General features: G+C 41.7%; 1 protein-coding gene across 1 annotated transcript in view; it reads right to left on the bottom strand.

Annotated features, from left to right (window-relative positions):
- The window catches only part of ccdc102a (coiled-coil domain containing 102A), a 120649-nt gene that overhangs the window by 21072 nt on the left and 80791 nt on the right, over positions 1-18786 (bottom strand). Inside the window, exon 6 of the mRNA XM_017696500.2 lies at positions 16398-16607. Coding sequence (XP_017551989.1) covers positions 16398-16607 — 210 coding nt within the window. The remainder of the gene's footprint in view (positions 1-16397; positions 16608-18786) is intronic.

Here is an 18786-nt window from a genome sequence, read left to right as displayed (position 1 = left end):
AGTAAAAGATTAAGTGACCCTTATTAGTCCCACAACAGAAAAATTTCACCTCCGCATTTAGCTCATCCGTGCAGTGAAACACCTCCCTCCCTCCCTCCCTCACTCACTCACTCACTCACTACAGTGCAGTGCAGTGAGCACGTCGCAGGAAGGGTGGGCAGCCCTATCCGCAGCACCCAGGGAACAGTTGGGGGTTAGGTGTCTTGCTCAACATACTGTTGGCTCAGGGGTTTGAACTGGAGACCTTCCGGTCACAGGGCTGGTTCCCTGACCTCCATGCCACGACTGCCCCTAAAATATGTCTCCTTTAAGAGGAACCTTCCACAATATAAATATTAGCCATACAGAAGCTTGCAGTATTTAGCCTGTATGTATTTTAATCTGAAGTATTCAGAACAAAGACATAAATATTAATAAATGTGGGTCTTTATCTTGCATCGACCACCAAAATTATAAATCAGTATTACTGGGTGACACTAGTACCAGTAACAGATGATACACTGCCCAGCAATAAGCACATCCTTTAATACTGTGTCTGTATTGGTATGTGTTACAGAGGTAAAAATGGGCAACACTGAGATAAATGCTGTTTCGCAAAATCAAATGGATTAAAGCTGATTAAATGTAATCCCACAGGTGTGAGTGGTGCTCGTCTGGGAAGAAAACCAGTTCTTTCTCTTAATCTATATTAATCAAGCATGTTAAAGCACATTAAAAATCACTTCAACTAAACAACGTTCAAAACCAACAGTGGACACCCTCTGAAGCATGTATGCAGTCTTTCTCCAAAACAAAGCCTATTTCATCCTGAAAGGCTTTCAGTGAAATGAAAGGACGGCTCACGGAGAACAAAAATGAGAACAGTAGTTCAGTGATGAAGCGGGAAGAGAAAAGGTGGCGAGAGGAAAAGAAGTGCGCTATTACAGATAAATATGTTGAACAGGATCAAAGTAAAAAATATAATTCAAAAGCTACAGACAGCTTATTATGAGGAGATCGAGAGTGGAGCTGAAGAGGAGAGGGAAGAGGAGAGTATATTCAAATGCGATGTTAACTGGGGAGCAGTAAGGCAAATGATATCACGTTTAAAAATAAAAAATAAAAAGAACGTCAAAACCTCAGAAGGACCCAGAGCAGAGCAATAGTGCTCTGTACTTAAAAGGTTTAAATTTTCATCCAGGGTATAATTTGGGTCTTGGATGAGTGTTTTGATAAAGTGAAGAGAGGCAAAAAAAAGAGCACAGCGAGGACAAAGAGGGTCAGATGAATAAAATATGGCCTGGCCTGATGAATCATCCATGATGATAAAGAAATTTACTCTGCCAGCAAAGACAGAAGGTGAGAAATGAAGGGCTGATGCAGTCGTTACTCGCTCATGCACACACACTGTGGCTCTGCACAGGCAAGGAAATCCAAATGCAAGTATTTGCAGCACATGCAAAAGTCTGGCAGCTTAAAATGGAGAGCCGAACAGATAGAGACACTCAGAATTGCAAAAATAAATAAATACATTTTAAAAAGCATACTGGGCGGCACGGTGGCATGGTGGGTAGCGCTGTCGCCTCACAGCGAGGAGGGCCTGGGTTCGATTTCCCGGCCAGGCGGCCAGGGTCCTCTCTGTGTGGAGTTTGCATGTTCTCCCCGTGTCTGCGTGGGTTTCCTCCGGGTTCTCCGGTTTCCTCCCACAGTCCAAAGACATGCAGTCAGGCCAATTGGACATGCTAAATTACCCCTGGGTGTGAGTGTGTGAGTGACTGTCTGTGTCTGTCTGTCTGCCCTGCGATGGACTGGCGACCTGTCCAGGGTGTATCCTGCCTTCCACCCGAAGACTGCTGGGATAGGCTCCAGCATCCCAGCGGCCCTGACGGAGAAGCGGCTTAGAAAATGGATGGATGGATGGATGGATAAAAAGCATACTGTATGAATTAACAAATATGACATAAACCTGCCCTGTGCTCCTCCATGACTCTCAGACCCTGAAACAGCCCAAATACAAAGACTCAGTACTGTATTTGATTTTAAGGGGACAGTTTGCTCATATGTGACACTGCGAATCATTCTATTATCACAGTTGACTATTCAGTAACTCCATTTGACTAGTCCTGATGTTCCTGTGAAGTTTCTCTGCTATTTTAGTGGTTTCCACGTGACAATGCAAACTCCAGCTCAGGAAGGGTGTGTTAAGTAGCTGATTAGTTGGATTAGGTGTGTCAGAGCAGGAAAACAGGAACCAAAACAGGCAGCACTTCTTCAGGACTAGGAACCACTGTTTTCACTTACACAGCATAACCAAGCCTATGTGAGTGAAAGGGAGTGTAGAAACATCCAGAAGATCCATCAAAGACATTTCAGTGACAGACTGAGTCCTTGTAAGTCTACGTCGCACAACAGTCACACAACAGGTTAACTTTGCTCTCCAATCACACCATTCCAACCCTCCAAATAAATACTGACACAGAACTACTGACACAGGTTACTGTGTGCTGAACACATTAGGCAGAGCGCTAAAATCACAGCATCCAAAAATGCCCCTCAGCATCCACACTATTACTGTATTTTATTAAATACAAACACATGATTTACATGGAAACGACTGCTCACATTGTAACTATTGATGTAACTTTATACAACAGTTAGCTCCGGCCATGTGAGCTGATTGGTTGATCAGCATTCTAACTGTGCTGTTATTTCACCATAACATCACAGCTTTTTCATAAACACTATCACTCTGCTTAGACGCCGTTGCTTAGCAACGACTTTGGCAGCTGCAGGAGACGCTCAAGCCATTTGAATGTTTTTACTTCTTACTTTGCCACAAACAAAAAACGGCCACTGTTTAGATCACATTTGACCGACAGCCGATTTGGTCAGACTCTGAAGACTCTGAAGTTTATTCATTTTTTACTGTATTTATTTAATTGTTGTATTAAAGCAGTAGGTCACTCGAGGAGCGTGTTATCGCCAATAACATCACAGCTGTGATGATCTACAGCAATCAAATCACAGCCGTGATGTTATTTCGCGATAACACACTCTCCTCTGTGTCCTACTGCTTAAATAGTTCATATACAAATAAGACAAAGGCCTGCCTGGTATTTGAAGACAGCGCCTCTCCGCCATTTGAGAGGATGTTTCACTGCAGCGGCACAACCACCACATGCAGCATTAGCACTTATATATGAAATTTGAGGCCATATAAAAAATGGAAGTGTCAGTGTCAATCTACTTTAATACAAGACCAAACTACATAACATAGAAATAAAATGGGGTTCAACTAAAGGGCACTGTAGACTGGTTTGCTGCACTGCATGCTGAATTTGCCAAACCAGTTTGCTCACCTGCTACATCACTCACAACCACACTCTGACCCATGCTGACCTGGCTTTGGGGGCTGTGCTCACCTGCAGCAACAGCATGAGCAGGTGTACAGCCAGGAGGCTGCTGGCGGCAGTGAGAACGCCGTAGTTAAAAGCTCTAGCAGCACTGGTGTGTTCTTTCTGAGTGCACTGGCCCTCCTGACCACATGACCCTTAACCCTGCACTCAGAAACCAAAGTAAATTTAGCTCACCCATCTCCTCATTCCTCATTCCATACCTCATTCAATTAGCAATTACTCTTTAGTCTCTCCTGCTCACCTCTTCTTTACCTGAAATCAATTTCCTCCATGACCGGTATCCTCGACTGTCCCACTATCCCTCCCTCTGTCTCTCCTCTTTCACTCGTTCTAAGCATGAAGAATAACCATCTCTCTAATTTTCAGCACATTTTGCTCTTGTCCTCATCATTCTCACTTTCCCTCGTTCTGTTTTTGTACAACACATGCATTGGTTCACCTTCATTTCACCTCCTTTCTCCCTCCTCCTCCTCCTGCACCACCTCCAGGTCCACTGAGGACAGCTTTTTGCTGACCCAAAGCTCTTCCTCAAATAAAGAGAGCCTAGAACACAGAATGTGGTGTCAGGACAGCCTGACGAAGACAAATAAAGCCACATGACTCGTTCTAAATGACCAAACCAACATTCTGAAAGCAAATCCCACTAAATTCTGTGTTACAAATGCCTTAAATGTGCACTCACAACTATTAAGTGCCCCTATGGGTTTCTGTGTAAGTCACATCAATCTTTATAGCATGAAAGTTCTGTTGGAAGAATGACTTCCACATATTTTCTGGCACACACACACACACACACACACACACACACACACACACACACACAGTGTCCTTTGTTCCTTGGGGTCAAGCGTAGGGCTGTAGATCAGCACTAATGGCATGTTGTCAGCGCTGGCTAACTGGGGCATTAGCTCCAGTGGCTCATAAATAAGCTGCAGCAGCAGGTGCTAATGTGCTCATTTAGACTGACCACCACACTGGTGACTTGCACTAATATGACCCTTCAGACTGTTCTGAGATCAGGGGATGGCGCAAACACAATGATTTAGATTGCCCATCACACTGCCGAGCCGCATTAATAGGACCCTTCCAGCACTGGTCTGGGATCAGGGGGTAATGCAGGCGCCGTGTCTGATGTGCAAAAACTCCCTGTACAAACAGCCAGCAGAAGGACATTGAGTTAGCCATGTAAAGCAGCAGCCAGCAACAATGAAATGACATCCTCTTTAGCACACAAGACATCTATCTAGATCAGGAGTGTTTGATTAAAATCCGAGATCCGGTTAGAGAAAAAATTCCTCAGGCGACTCAGTGCTTTATACTGTTTACTGAAGTAGCCTAGAAGGAATATCAACTTCTTATACAGTCAACAACTGAATATCAGATCACAAAGTCTAGTTCAGTCATATTTCAACAATATTTACTGTCAGTTTTCTCTTTTTAGATCACATCATGTGAAATAACTTCCCTCTGACTCACTATCTTCTCTGACTGCTGTTTCTCTGTGTGGTGTCACTCACTCCAGTCTCAGAGCTCATCATAATGCACAGATCTGATTGTAGCATCAACATGTGATAGGTACCACACAGGTAATTGGTCTGTGAGTCTCTGGCAGCTAAAGCGGCACCATAAAGGCTAGAAATAGACTGAAATAGAACCACCCCGTCAAAATGAAATAATTCTCCATAGTTTATCGGTTACAGACCTCTGGTTTAGATGCAGCACTATTCAAAACATTTAGGCTGGCTTTAAATTGGGAAACTTGCAAGTAGAATTCAAAACAAACAATGTCCAACTTCCAACTTAACAGGTACATGACGATTAAAAAAAAAAAAAAAAAAAAAAAAAAAAAAATCCACTGATATGTCAACGTGTAAGATGTAAACAAAGTCATTCAGAGCGGTCTGATATGAAATGGGCTGCTGTAGAGAAACTTACAGAGACAGAACTGCTCACATTACTGGGGACATGAATCAGGCGTCTAAAGCATCTAATGCCTGTAAATGTTACATCCAGTTATTACACAAGACAGTTATTAATACTCTGCACTACACTGTGACCCCTGGTTCCCATCGTTAGCACTGTAAAGAAATCCAAATCGAGAAGTTTCTATAGATTTCACCATTTCACATCAACAAACTCTGAAGACTCTGATTTCAGCTGAACGATAGAACGATGCTAAACTGCAGTGGAAATTAAATGCAGCATATTCACCTATACTGTACCAGTTTGTCTTCTCTTCTGTAATACTTTTGTCCCACTGAGTCTCAAAGGAATCTAAGCTGTGTACAATTAGAGTGGAGAATATTAATAACCTACCTACACAGAACGCAATAACAGCAGGCTAAGGATGAAGAACAAATACTGCTGCTCGAAAAGTTACCAGGGTAGCAAGTGAAGTTTAAGCACCATTACGCAACAATTTTACCTTGAAAGAAAGAGAGCTTCAAAATCGTTTAGATCCTACATTGACCTATAGTAATGAACGGCATCTCTGCCATTACCACTCACTCACCACATGTTGTGTGATGTCAGTCCGGTTAGGCACGTTGTGTGATGTCAGTCCGGTTAGGCACGTTGTGTGATGTTAGTCCGGTTAGGCGCGTTGTGTGATGTCAGTCCGGTTAGGCACGTTGTGTGATGTCGGTCCAGTTAGGCACGTTGTGTGATGTCAGTCCAGTTAGGCACGTAATGTGATGTTGGTCCGGTTAGGCACGTTGTGTGATGTCGGTCCGGTTAGGCACGTTGTGTGATGTCGGTCTGGTTAGGCACGTTGTGTGATGTTAGGCTGGTTAGGCACATCATGTGATGGGCTGGTTTTCGACACAACATTTTTAATTTTGTGTCATTTTCAGACTCAAAACTTGATGCAGTTTGGAAAAAAGAGAAACACAAAAACAAAGGAAGGGCGTGAGAGACACCCTGATCAGTAAAGGCTGCCCTCTCGTAGACAAACACATCATGGCAAAATAAGGAGCTCCTGAAGGACCAGCTCAGAACCTCAGAGGCAAGACAATCCATTTCACACTGGCTTTAGCCCAGATGTAGCAGCTGCAGGAGCTCACACACACACACACACACACACACACACACACACACACACACACACACACACACACACATTCACACACACATCCATATACATAAACACACAAAATAAAGCTATATCAAAACTGCTGTGTGACTAACACTAATGAGATGAGCGCACGCAGACACACAGCAGCTTGTCTAGGTTTGGCAAAAATGGTGCTAAAGGCTGAGAGAGGGAGGTGGCGGCGCAGGTGGTGTGAGATGAAACAGAAGCACAACCAGGGTCAGTTATTAATGCTAAGCTAACCCAAGAGACAGCTTCTTGCCCTCCACTCCTTAGCGAGCTCTACAATAACCGAACTCAATAATCTCCATCTGTAACAGACTACACGGCGAGAGCTGATCGAATCGCCACTGTGTTTTTCACTTCCACTTAATACATGGCTTGATGGGCAACATCCTTGACTTAGCAGCTACACAAGCTCTACTTAGTGTGTTTAACGCTGTGTGTTTGCTGATTTTTTTGTGCTTATTTGTGGCTTTCCAGTACAAATGTTATGACAAGATTGTTCGAAGAATTGTAACCAGTAAAATGGATGAAGTGCTACACAACCAGGACCTTCATGTTTTGGTCTGAAAATGTACATAAATACAAAACACAGACACCTGAAAATGTACATTTAAAAAAAAAAAAAAAAAAACACACTCACATTCACTCACACACACAAACACACTCACACAGACACACACTCACACCACATTCAAATGTCATTTTCATGCTGGGGTGGGTACAAAGGTGAGCCTCTCACACAGTCTGTCAATACTGTTAAGCGTGTTTCCATCAGAGTGAAACAGCCATCGCAGGCAACTCCAAAGAGATGAGCACTCAATACTGCCTCATTAATCACTGGTGAGTGGTCAACTCTGCTTCTATAAGCAAAAGGAGGGGGAGCAACATCTGTGAAGCTATGAGATATGAAAAAATACAGCTGCATACTGATATGTGATAGTTAGAGAGAGAGAGAGAGAGAGAGAGAGAGAGAGAGAGAGAGAAGGAAGATAAAAGAGAAGCAAAAAGAAAGAGTGAATGAAAAAGAAAGAAAGCAAGTAAGAAAGAGAAAAAAAGAAAAACAAAGTAGAAGGAGGACAGAGAGAGAGCGAGAGAGAGAGCGAGCAAGAGAGAGAGCGAGCGAGCAAGCGAGAGACAGAGAGCGAGCGAGAGAGACAGAGAGAGACAGAGAGAGAGGAAGAGACAGACAGAGAGAGAGAGAGAGAGAGAGAGAGAGAGAGAGAGAGAGAGAGAGAGAGAGAGAGAGAGAGAGATCAATAAGGGAAATTATGCAGGCAGAGAGAGTAAAGAAAAGAAGAGAATGGAGAGATTCTGCTGTGCCGTCATGGTGAACTTACAGGGAGGGAGCACGATGGGGAAACTACACTCTCAGCTTGACCTTCATGTGGACCGACTCCCCTCGCTTTGATGTAGTAAGGAGCGAGAGACTTTGACTCCAGTTCAAAGCTGCTCAACCTCAGCCTTACACAATCTGTCCTGAAATGAAAAGAACATTCTGTGCTCTGCATCTCTGAGCTCTACCTACTGCTGGACCAAACTGATAAAATTAAATAACAGGATATTTATCAAATATACCACACAATCACTGTATTTGTGGATTTTAGGCTTGCATTAATGCATACATGCTCCCTGCGTGCTAATAAGAATAATAAAATAAAATAGTAAATAATAAAGTCTTACAAATGCAAAATAGCTTATTTTGACTGAACTTGATTGATTTTGCTTTCTCCTCTTAATCATACACCTAAAAGGAGCTTTATGCAGTGCTGTTAGGTTAACTAGACTTTACACAAAGGGCGTTTGCTACGTACTTAGTGTTCATGTACTTTAAACTTCATAACAATCTGACTGAAGTGCCCTTGAGCAAGGCACCTAACCCCCAGTTGCTCTCAGGTAATGTGTGAGCAACCTAGAAAGAAAGAAAAAAAAAAAACACGGCAATGAAATCGGTCTCCATGGCTGTGCAGCTGCACACAAGCCTAAGATCACTATAGTCAACATCAAGGCCCAATCCCATTTCTTATTTTTACGCCTACCCCTTGTTTTGGAGTGTAACCCTCCCCCTTGAAACTGAGTTACAAAGGGTTGTGGTTGAAATCTTCCCCCTATGAAATGCGACAAACCTTCAAGAACCGGATACGTCATCAGTTGTCATCAACGACTTTTACAAAAACAGATGAGACAAGACTTTCCGGCCATATGCCGCCTCCAGCTGTGGTGATCTCACTTGTGTGTCACGTGACAAGACAGATGAATCATATTTAAAATTGAAAAAATAACCGGGACGTTTTTTTCCTGCTTTGTCTACATATTACAGCAATAATAGTATAATCACACTGACATTTGCCGTTTATCCGAAGGAGACTGGAAAGTATGGGCAATCGCGCTTCAATCACAACTTCAGTTTTACGCATCAATCAATCAAACGACTCACCGAAAAAAAAACACAAACAAAAAACTATATCACTTCATTAACAGCTACTAGTGCTGTTCTGTAGGCGACCCTGCCAGCCTGCAGTGACAGTATAGGAGGGGAAAGTTCAGCTCCTCACAGCTTAAATAGGGCATCATACGCCTTCAAAGAGCAGGGCAATTATTTATTATCGCCACCAAGAATTCTGCGGTGATATGAAGCTGAACTTAGCTTGCTAATCGCTAGCTTCATGATCGATTTCCCGTTCTATCTTAAATGGTGAGGCAACCTCACGTATCAGAACGTAACTGCTGCACCATTTTTGATTTTTGTATTATGAAGGAAATTACCATAAAATGCTATTACAACGATTCTCTTACAATACAACGGCTTTTAAACAAAGAAATACTTTGGAGTGATGAATCACACTTCGCTAGATGCCAAACTGGTAGCAGTTTGTCGGAGGAGGGATAATGTGTGTGTGTGTGTGTGCACGCTTGTGTGTGCATGTTTGTGCGTGTGCATACCTACCCACGCTATTCTCTATCAGGCTCAGTCAGCATGATAAAGCCTTTTTGAGTCACTGTATAGCCTCACAACTCTGAGGCTGATCATTATGACAGAACTGATGCAGGATTCCTGTATTTCTAATGCACTTCCTCCTGAGTTCTTTCACTTACAGACAGAACAGTGTGTGAACAAAGTTTATCTATGGAATCATATCAATGTCTTAATGTTGGTGTGGGTAGTCACAGCCTCAGAGGTACATGGACAGTCTGATATATGCTAAATTTCCACAACTACTGGAACCGTCATATAGTCACATAGAGTGCATATCATTACACTCCATCTTTAAAAGTTACATACTAGTTTTGTTGAAAGCCCTTCAGCAGATGGTGAGGATATATTATGCATATTTGCCAACAGGTATACCATTTTGTTTCATGCGTGGGGCAGGTGGTCAAAACAAACCCACATCAACATTTTGCATGTCAGTCAAACGACCCTTTCCTGTCAAAATAGAGTTGGTTCTTGGCCAAGCTGAGCAATGAGAACCACAAGACTTTCTGATGACAGTCAGATCCAGTTTGTGAAATTACGGCGTAGATAACCCAAATCAGGACACAATCTGCCCAAATTTTTGCATGTTAACCCAAATGTATCCTGAGAACATGCTGTCCTGAGTCGGACCGGACTTATAGCACCAAGTTCTGAATTCAAACTCAACCTAAGCCTAACAAAATCTGGTCCAAGCCCAACCAAAACACCACCATATATTCACATTTAAACCCGTTTTACTCGCTTTTGTTTTCCCCCGCCTGTATGGGTTTATCAAAGACTGCTGCTAATATCTACAGACGTGATGCCAATGGCTGCTTTCATATGTACACGTGTTGGGTATGTGGACCTCACAACAATGCAAACCACTCCAGTGTGCCAGATCAAAAATGTTTTAAAGCTAAGGTTAAAAAAAGGGAGAAATACTGCAGCAGATTAAAGGGTAAAGGCCAGTATTTGTTAAATCCTTTGGCGAGAGGAAATCTAAACCAAAGATATTTGAGGAATTATGTTTGAAGGTGATCGGCTCTTGTCAGGTTCGGACAAATATTCCAAGCTTTAAGACACGCTCGCACTAAAGCTGCACGGGATGAACAAAAACATCATAGTGTGTTTGAATTGCTGCATATTGCGATTGTGATGTACCTTAAAATATGTTACAACCATAGTCTTCTCCAAAATTATTTATTGACAATTTGACTTTTCACTTATTTTAACTTAGAAAATAAACAAATATTAATTTAACCAGCGGGCGCCCAAATGTTTGCAGACAGTACTGATGAACCATTAATGTAATATTGTAAAATATAAAAAGGACATTTACATTTTGCACATCTATCACTACTTTAAAGGCCAGTATTGTGATAATTAACAAATGATCTACTGTGCAGCCCAAACTCATACACACACAGAAAAGTGCAGCCTCAGAGTCCCATTCCCAATCTTCTGGGCACACTGGGCTGAATAGCACAGTGACAGAGCTCATCAATCTACAGCCGCAAGCTGAAGAAGAGAGTGAAACAAGTGAAAGTTACAGTAAGAGAAAGTGAGAGAGAGAGAGAGACCCAGAGCTACAGAGAAAAAGAAGTGGGGCCTGGACAGGGCGATGATTTCAGTATCAATCACACTTTGTTCTTGCTGTCTGATAACGCTGTGCTGTCTTCATTGCACTGCTGCCTGGCCCTTTCGGTCCTGTCCTCATCGACCCATTTGCCCCAGGAGCCCTGAGAGAAGCTCATCAATCTCTCCAGCTTTCGGAGACCACAGGCCACTAGTACAACCAGCACAGCTGGCTTTAACCCCATAAACTCCATGACTGAATGCACACTGAGCTCCTCAGTCTCAGGACAATATATTAATTAGTTTCATTGCAGTTACTGAATATTTCATACTTAATACTACTTAATATACCAGAATTTAGGGTGCATTCGCATGTGACTGGTTTGGGTAAATTACAACGAGCCCTGGTGTGGCTGCTCTATTAGCGCAGTTCGTTAGAAAAAGTAAGAACACTGCCATTCGAGCCCTGACACACATCAAATAAACATATCTAGATGCACTGAGGAGGTCAGTCTTGGTCTGCTTCCCAATTGTTGTAGGGCTTGTTTAAAATGTGAACACAAAAAAATGATAGTTTCAGTTTAAAAATGTGGTTCTAAACATTATAAAATACAAACCCCCCACACAAGGACTGAGAGATTAACTGTCAATCAAATTGCAAGAGCCGCAATTTTTAACCCAATAGCACGGAGCTTGTGAACTGCATGTAGAAGAGTAAAACCAATAGGAAACACCTGCGTGACGTGTCCATGATAACACGGGTGAAGCACATTATGTTCAACATTCAAGCTTTAAGCCATAGAAGAATATGTTAGTGTTCTTGGCAAAACCAGCTGAAACTAACACAACAAATAACACTCACAGCCTCTGATTTATTTAATTTCCAGTCAAAACAGCCATTAACCTTTTTTTTCAGTGTCAGAAAAGAGCAGGGAACGCCATGTGTCAGCACAAAACTTTGTGTCTCCAAAATGTTAGCTATACAGGAGAAGGCAAAAACACTCTTAACTTGTAAAGGAAATTGATCTAACAATTTTTCAAAGTAATTTTGATCCAGTTCTGCTGGTCCATTTATCACAAAATTTCAACAGAAAAAATTAATTACCTTTTTTTCGAAAACTTATCTAAAAACTACAAAAATGGAGATATGGGGTTCTAGTGTGACAGCATCACCATACTACAAAATTACACAAAGGCCTTGTAGCGCAGTATCAAATTTATTAATATTTAATTTGCCCCCTTCTTATTGAATAATACGTTATAATTCATTACTGAAGAATAAGCCTGTAATTTAAGGGTTAAAGAAACTCTTCAGCAGGAACGGCATGTTAATTTTTGAGTGGCATGCCAGTTTCGTTCATCTTGTATTTTTATTATTCACATACTACTCTGACACTCCCTGAATCTTTCTCTAAACCCCATCACCCTGCTCCACGGCTCTGCGCGAGTGGAGGAGGAGAGCAGACGAGTGAATGATGCTTGTGTGAGGTGTGCTATGAGCGCACTCAATAAATCCCTGACAGCTCTATTGCAGCTCATAAAGACCCCTACTCCAAATGTTTGGATATCCTCACAGCGCTGCTCAGATTCCGGCTGCAGCCTGGAATACATGCACATGCACAAAGCAGGGACTGAACGCAGACAGAGCTGTCATGAGGGAGGAAGATGAAGAGAGAGAACAATGATTCAGATTTATCTCCAGTCTAATGTGCCTATGTGTCACACCACAGAGGAAACACAAGTACTGGACCTGCAAGACTGGAATGGCAGTGATGACCTGACCAATCAGAAAATACGCCACAGGAAATACACCAAAAACACAGAAAAGGCAGCTGCACACATTGATTTCATGTTTTTGTGTTAGAAACGGGCCCACAAGCAACCCATTAGGCCCCCTTAAAATGGACTACATAATTAACACTTTTCTGTTTCTGTCATTTTATCTGCTCTGTTCTTCCAGTATGGTGGTTTCTTAGTGCTGTCACTGTATTAGTTGATATGTAAGGAACATAATCTAACAGACATAAAAACTGTAGATTTGTATTTTCTTAGTATCTTCTCACCAACTACCATTTAGAACAAGCAAACACAAGAACAGGAATAAAAGTCATGTTTTATTGTTCCTCTGATTAAACTAATCAATAATAAGCTCCTACTGATCTGAACTGCACTCTGAACATTTACTCACAGCAGCTGAGGAAAGAGTCACTGTACTTCCAACAACGAAAGAAGCCTCATGCATCTTTTATCGGATGATAGAAACCGTATCACACGTTCTACACGCTGACAGGTTCCACTGTGGCCAACGTGTACATCCCCTTCCTGGAGCAGCAGATTTAAACAGGTTTAAGGGGCCACTGGCAAATTCTGAGAATAGACTGAGAATAGACAATGAGATGCTCAACTCAATGTTTGTCAGTGACATAACAGCATTTGTTTATTTGTTTATTTAAGTAAATGGGCAGAAAACCAGCTCATCTGTTATAAATCCTTTTCAGGGTATGACGTCATTGTCGTTCTACTGCTAGGCCTCACATAAGCGCAGATAACACAACGCAAAAACAGTGCAAAACACGCTTAGTGGCCCACTTTTGAGTCAGCAGAGATTAAGTAATGGCCGGTCTTTTGAAGTTAGCCTTACCCTAACATGAACACCAGAACAAGTGCCTGGCTCTTCTCCTCACGTAGCATCTGAGAAGCTCCCTAACTTGGTCAGCTGCATCAGATGACACACCACAGGTCAAGGCCTTATATACCAAAAAAGCCGCATAGAAGCGTGAATGACTGTGATATTTTCTAAATTTGTGTCTGATGAAATCAGTGTCTGATGGTCAGGAACGTAGAAACGTAGAAAACACGTATGAGACAAACATGAAAAATTCAAAGCTTGTTTCTTACTCAAATTTCCCGTTCCACCTTAAATGGTGCAGCAGTTTCATTCAGCCGCATTTAACTACTGCTCCATTTGCTGCTAATGAGAGTCTACAGCCTTTCAAATTTAGATGTGAAACATTTAGCCCTATAGGCCTGCATGGCAGTGTTAGAAAGCAAAATTGTCATATTGGTAAATCTATACAATGTTCAGATTTGTTTTTAATATTTCTATAATAAAATACTTTAGATTTAATGATGAACATGTTCCTTAGTTTTAAAAAAAGAAAGGGGAGGGGCATCCGGTGTAATAAGCTACTGTTTGTCTACATAAATGTATTGACTTAAGCATTTAAAATGGTTTTATTTGAAAAAACATACATTATACACCAAAACCATGTATTTACTAAATTGTTTAACAATGAACTCTTTCAAAACTGTACATTATTTCTGCACAAATTCGTACCTTGTGAACATAATTTTTTATTTACTTGCATCAGTACTGAAGAGGAAGGCAGATGCAACACTATAAAGTTAATCTTCCGAAATTGTAGCAACTGTGCTAAAAATGAAAACATTATCCATTACATATATACAGTGAAAGTAATTCTCTATTTAAAAATGACCATTTGGTTGACCAAGAAGCTCTTTAGCGAGGGGCAGCACTATAAAACATACTGTGTCATACCAACATATGGCACCACCACACTTCACTAGGCTCTGATAGGAAAGAGTGCAGTCCTGCAGTGGGTCGACATCACAAGGAAATGGGCCTCTCGGGAGCTGCTGCTCCTGATGGATAAGGGCTACTACAGCTCGATGACAGCCACTGAATTCTGAGTAGTACCTGGGCTAATTGGCTCCTGTGACACTTGCCTTTCAGCCATCATGCTGGAGGCACATTTCAATGGGAGTTTTCGAGGTTTCAGCTGCCCTCCATCTGTCTCCATCTCTTTAGCCATGCGATTCTTTCACGGAGGGCGGACATGAATGTTTGCCAAGACGCCTTGCGATGGCTTGTGGCACTCAGGGATGCCTCAGTTGGGTGCACAGGTCTCTGCAGGCCGAGTGAAGAGGCGGTCAACTGTGCAATTCGATAAGCAAATGGAGATTTTGGCATGCCGTGTGATGAGGAGGACTGGGTGGGATATCACTGGTAGGCAGTGATATTTGGACGTGTGATTCGATAATACTCTTATCAACAGGTCTAGGGTTGACAGTGGAGTCAATGATGAATACTAATGTATCATAAATCCACAGAGATTAAGCTTTAAAAATGCACACATTTGTGTTTGTGTAGCAATTAATAATTTGTTAATATTAAGTAATAATTTGGAAGTAATGAATTGTAATAATAGAATATATAGTAAAAACCTGAATGAATGTTGGCACAAAACCTTGTTATAGATAATATGTAGTTCTTACTCATACACAAATATTATAAACAGGGATATAACAATCATATTCATATCATACTCATATAAGTGTATCGCTGTACTGCGTGACTAGCTTTGGGGCTAAAATATAATCTTGTGGCTACAACATTAGACCAGAAAACTATAAAGTACTTTTGTTTTGGATATTGTACCTTAATAATGTTGAATGTTCTAATTAATCCAAAATCTAATGCATCAAACTGAGACACCATTGTGTTGCACTGAATCGAACTTCTGCACATCTTAAACAGCAAACTGGGTCATAACTAAATTTATTATGACCTAAAAAATCAACCTTTTGTCTAGAGATAAACTGTCTGTAGCTAAAAGAACAAAATGGGTTAATAGCTCGGGATGCATTTGAGCACTATGACAGTGCTGCTCTCTGTGTCAAAGTACTGACTGGCATGACTTTTTTCAACGTGACGCAACAAATAAAGAATACTTTGGGAAAAATATATCATGATGCTTCAAGAAATCTCCACGATGCACCATAGGCCATGATTTTTATTTTTTCTGACATTCAATGAGTTGAAATAGACAAAAACAGACCAGCAATGCCAAATTTTAAAAATACTATCAAAAATTATATATTTACGATGACCTGTACTCAACAGTTTCCTGCCCCTAACCAGGACTAATTAGGTTGTCTTTATAATAAAACATGCAGTTAGTCAATGTTTTCTGCGCAGAAAAACATATTGTGACATAATTTATCGCAACATCTATAAATATCATTATATTGCTCAGCCCCACTGGAAAGTAATTTCACTAACTACATGCTGTCATCTTGAACGGTTAACTGATCACCCTTTTACACCACTAGTGATAAGTGTCTAACAGTAATGTAAGGTGGCCTCTGTCCACCAAAATTATGGCTTGCATTATCCCCCACTGCCCAGCTCACACAGCGCTGCTCTGTAAAATTTGACTGATAGAGCTTTAAAATAACTGCAACACGTAAGATAAAGTTGCTCATTTTAGATGAGTGAATCTAAGCTGACCTCATGGTCAGCACTCCTCACTTTGCAGCGGTCATGATGCAGTCAGTGTTCTCCTGCTCTCACCTTGTTCCTCTCGAACAGCTCACTCTGGATAGTCTTGAGGTCAGTGTCCAGGGCGCTGGCCGCCTGCCTGCGCTTGCGTGCCAGCTGCTCCTCCAGGTCCTCCATCTGGGCGCGCAGCTTCTTGTTGTCGCGCTCCAGCGCCAGCTTCTCTGTCTCCAGCCGCTCTCGTCGGCCCCACTCCGCTGCGTTCTCCACCTGCAGACGTTCCATCTGCACGCGCACACACACACACACACACACACACACACACACACACACACACACACACACTGTTTGCTCTGAACTCTGAAGTTAAAGTCATTTATCCAAATCAGTGATCAGCTGTTCTACACAGCAAAAAAATACACTGAGACAAATTCAACACTTCACATCATCTGATAATCACTTATTCTGCATACATCCAGACACGTTTCACCAATTTCAAACCATTTGATGAAGTAAAACTCCTACCCCATTAGTAGGCAATTGAGATTCCTTCAAGATTTTTTTCATCATGCTTTTTATTATTACTCTGCAAGATGTTTTTACACTGTATGTGAACAGAGATACAGCAATATTACTTCAACTCACTGCTTAAAAGAGTCACTACAGAATAATGAAGAGCTAAATAAAGGGCTCTCCGATATGCCTTTACCTGCAAAGATTTTTGCCAATCCGATGTAATACAATCGGATTACAGATTCAGATTGAGGTGTTTTTAAGTTCACTCTATTCAACAATCTGATGGAAAATCTTCCTTTACATGCTTACTTCTGCAACATGATGCGCATGTGTGGAGTAGCTTTTCGAGTAAACGTTACCATGACAGCGAACATCACGTTTTTAATTACCTTAAAATGATGTTAGACTCAGAAAAACGTCCTTTACATGTACTTATTAAGGAAGCGGCGAGAGGAAGACGTTGTGTTCTGAGACACATAAGATGGACGTGCGTCCCACTGCCGTCTTTTAAAGCTCAGAGCATAAACTTCGCCTCCTCTGCAGACCAGTTTCTGCACCGCCATGTTGAACGGTATAAACCTCTCGCTATGATCTGATGCGCAGAACGTACTTACATGTTCCGAATGGACCATGTAATATTCTTCTATGTAATGGAGTATTTAGAGGATTACCCACCCCATTCAATCAGATAGAAATTGTATTCTGAATGGCCTCAATCGGACTATTCCGATTGAAGTGTTTACAAGGATGTATTCTATTCCGACTGAGCTATCAGTCGGATTACTAACGGATTATTAGGCTGCATGTAAACGTGGCTACTGAGAGCAGCATAATGGGAATGCGTACCTTTGGCACACAGTCTAAGAGCACAGCGGCTTCAGTTCCATCTTATTCCCCTTTTCCTGTACATTGACCAAGCATTAAACATTCATATGCTGTTTTACACGCTGTAATTCTGTACAGCAGTAAACAGAACAGGAATGACTCGAGGAGACAGGAGATGCCATAGTTTGCTGGTCAGTGCTGGGGGTTTGTGGACATGGGGTGAGAAAGATGCTGAGTTAGAGGAGCAGCTATTCTCTTTAAAGTGCCTCAAAGACCTGTTCATTATATTTTCCTGTGAAGCTCACCTGACCAACCCCAGTTTGCAAATAGTGAAGGTGCACTTGCAGGTCCTCACAGCTGAACTGATGAAAGGGGAGAGAAAAACAGTGCCAAGAAGAAAACAACTGGAAAAACAGTGGCCAGAGAATCAAAACCCCTTTGGGGCATTTGGGTTTTTTCTACATCCGAGTTGGATCACAGTGCAACCTGAGGTGATGCTGGTCTAGCTGTATGAGACTGCAGCAGTGCTTATGTTTATGGGCTGTGAAATAGTGTGTATATGTGTGAGGTATGAAAAGTGACATGGTCAAGTTCAAGAAACCAACCAAAATGTAGACTAAAGCCAATAAATGGAGCGAATTTTTATCAATTTATGATTACTATTTTTATCATTCTGGTCATCAGAACCTGTGAAGCTGCCCAAGGAACTTGCCTGGCCCCACTATTTTTCTAGCACTAATACATTTTTGAGTAAAGCGAACCACTGAAAATGTCGACCATATGAGGTGCAGACATGAATGTCTTGGGCTCTTCCTGCTCTCCGAACAGACGCTGAGCTAGAAATGTGGGTCAATGACCACAAAATGAACCTAAACCCAAAGATCGGCTTTAAAATAACTACACATTACAAATTTCAGCTATTCTACTATCTAGATTTCATTCTCATTCAGTGTCTGCTATTTGCCAAAAACTGTAAAAGACTTTAGAGACTTTCTAACCTCTCAGAAAGGAGGTTACAGGCTGACAAACAAGGGACTCAACAAGTCAGGAACTCAGCAATTCAGTCATTCATAGATGCTGGACTGACAGAACCCAGTGAGAGATCCAAGAGAACACCTATACT

This window comes from Pygocentrus nattereri, chromosome 15, assembly GCF_015220715.1.
Source record: "Pygocentrus nattereri isolate fPygNat1 chromosome 15, fPygNat1.pri, whole genome shotgun sequence".
Classification (NCBI taxonomy): Eukaryota; Metazoa; Chordata; class Actinopteri; order Characiformes; family Serrasalmidae; genus Pygocentrus; species Pygocentrus nattereri.
The sequence above is the reverse complement of the archived record's forward strand: the minus strand, read 5'-3'. Positions and strand labels throughout refer to the sequence as shown.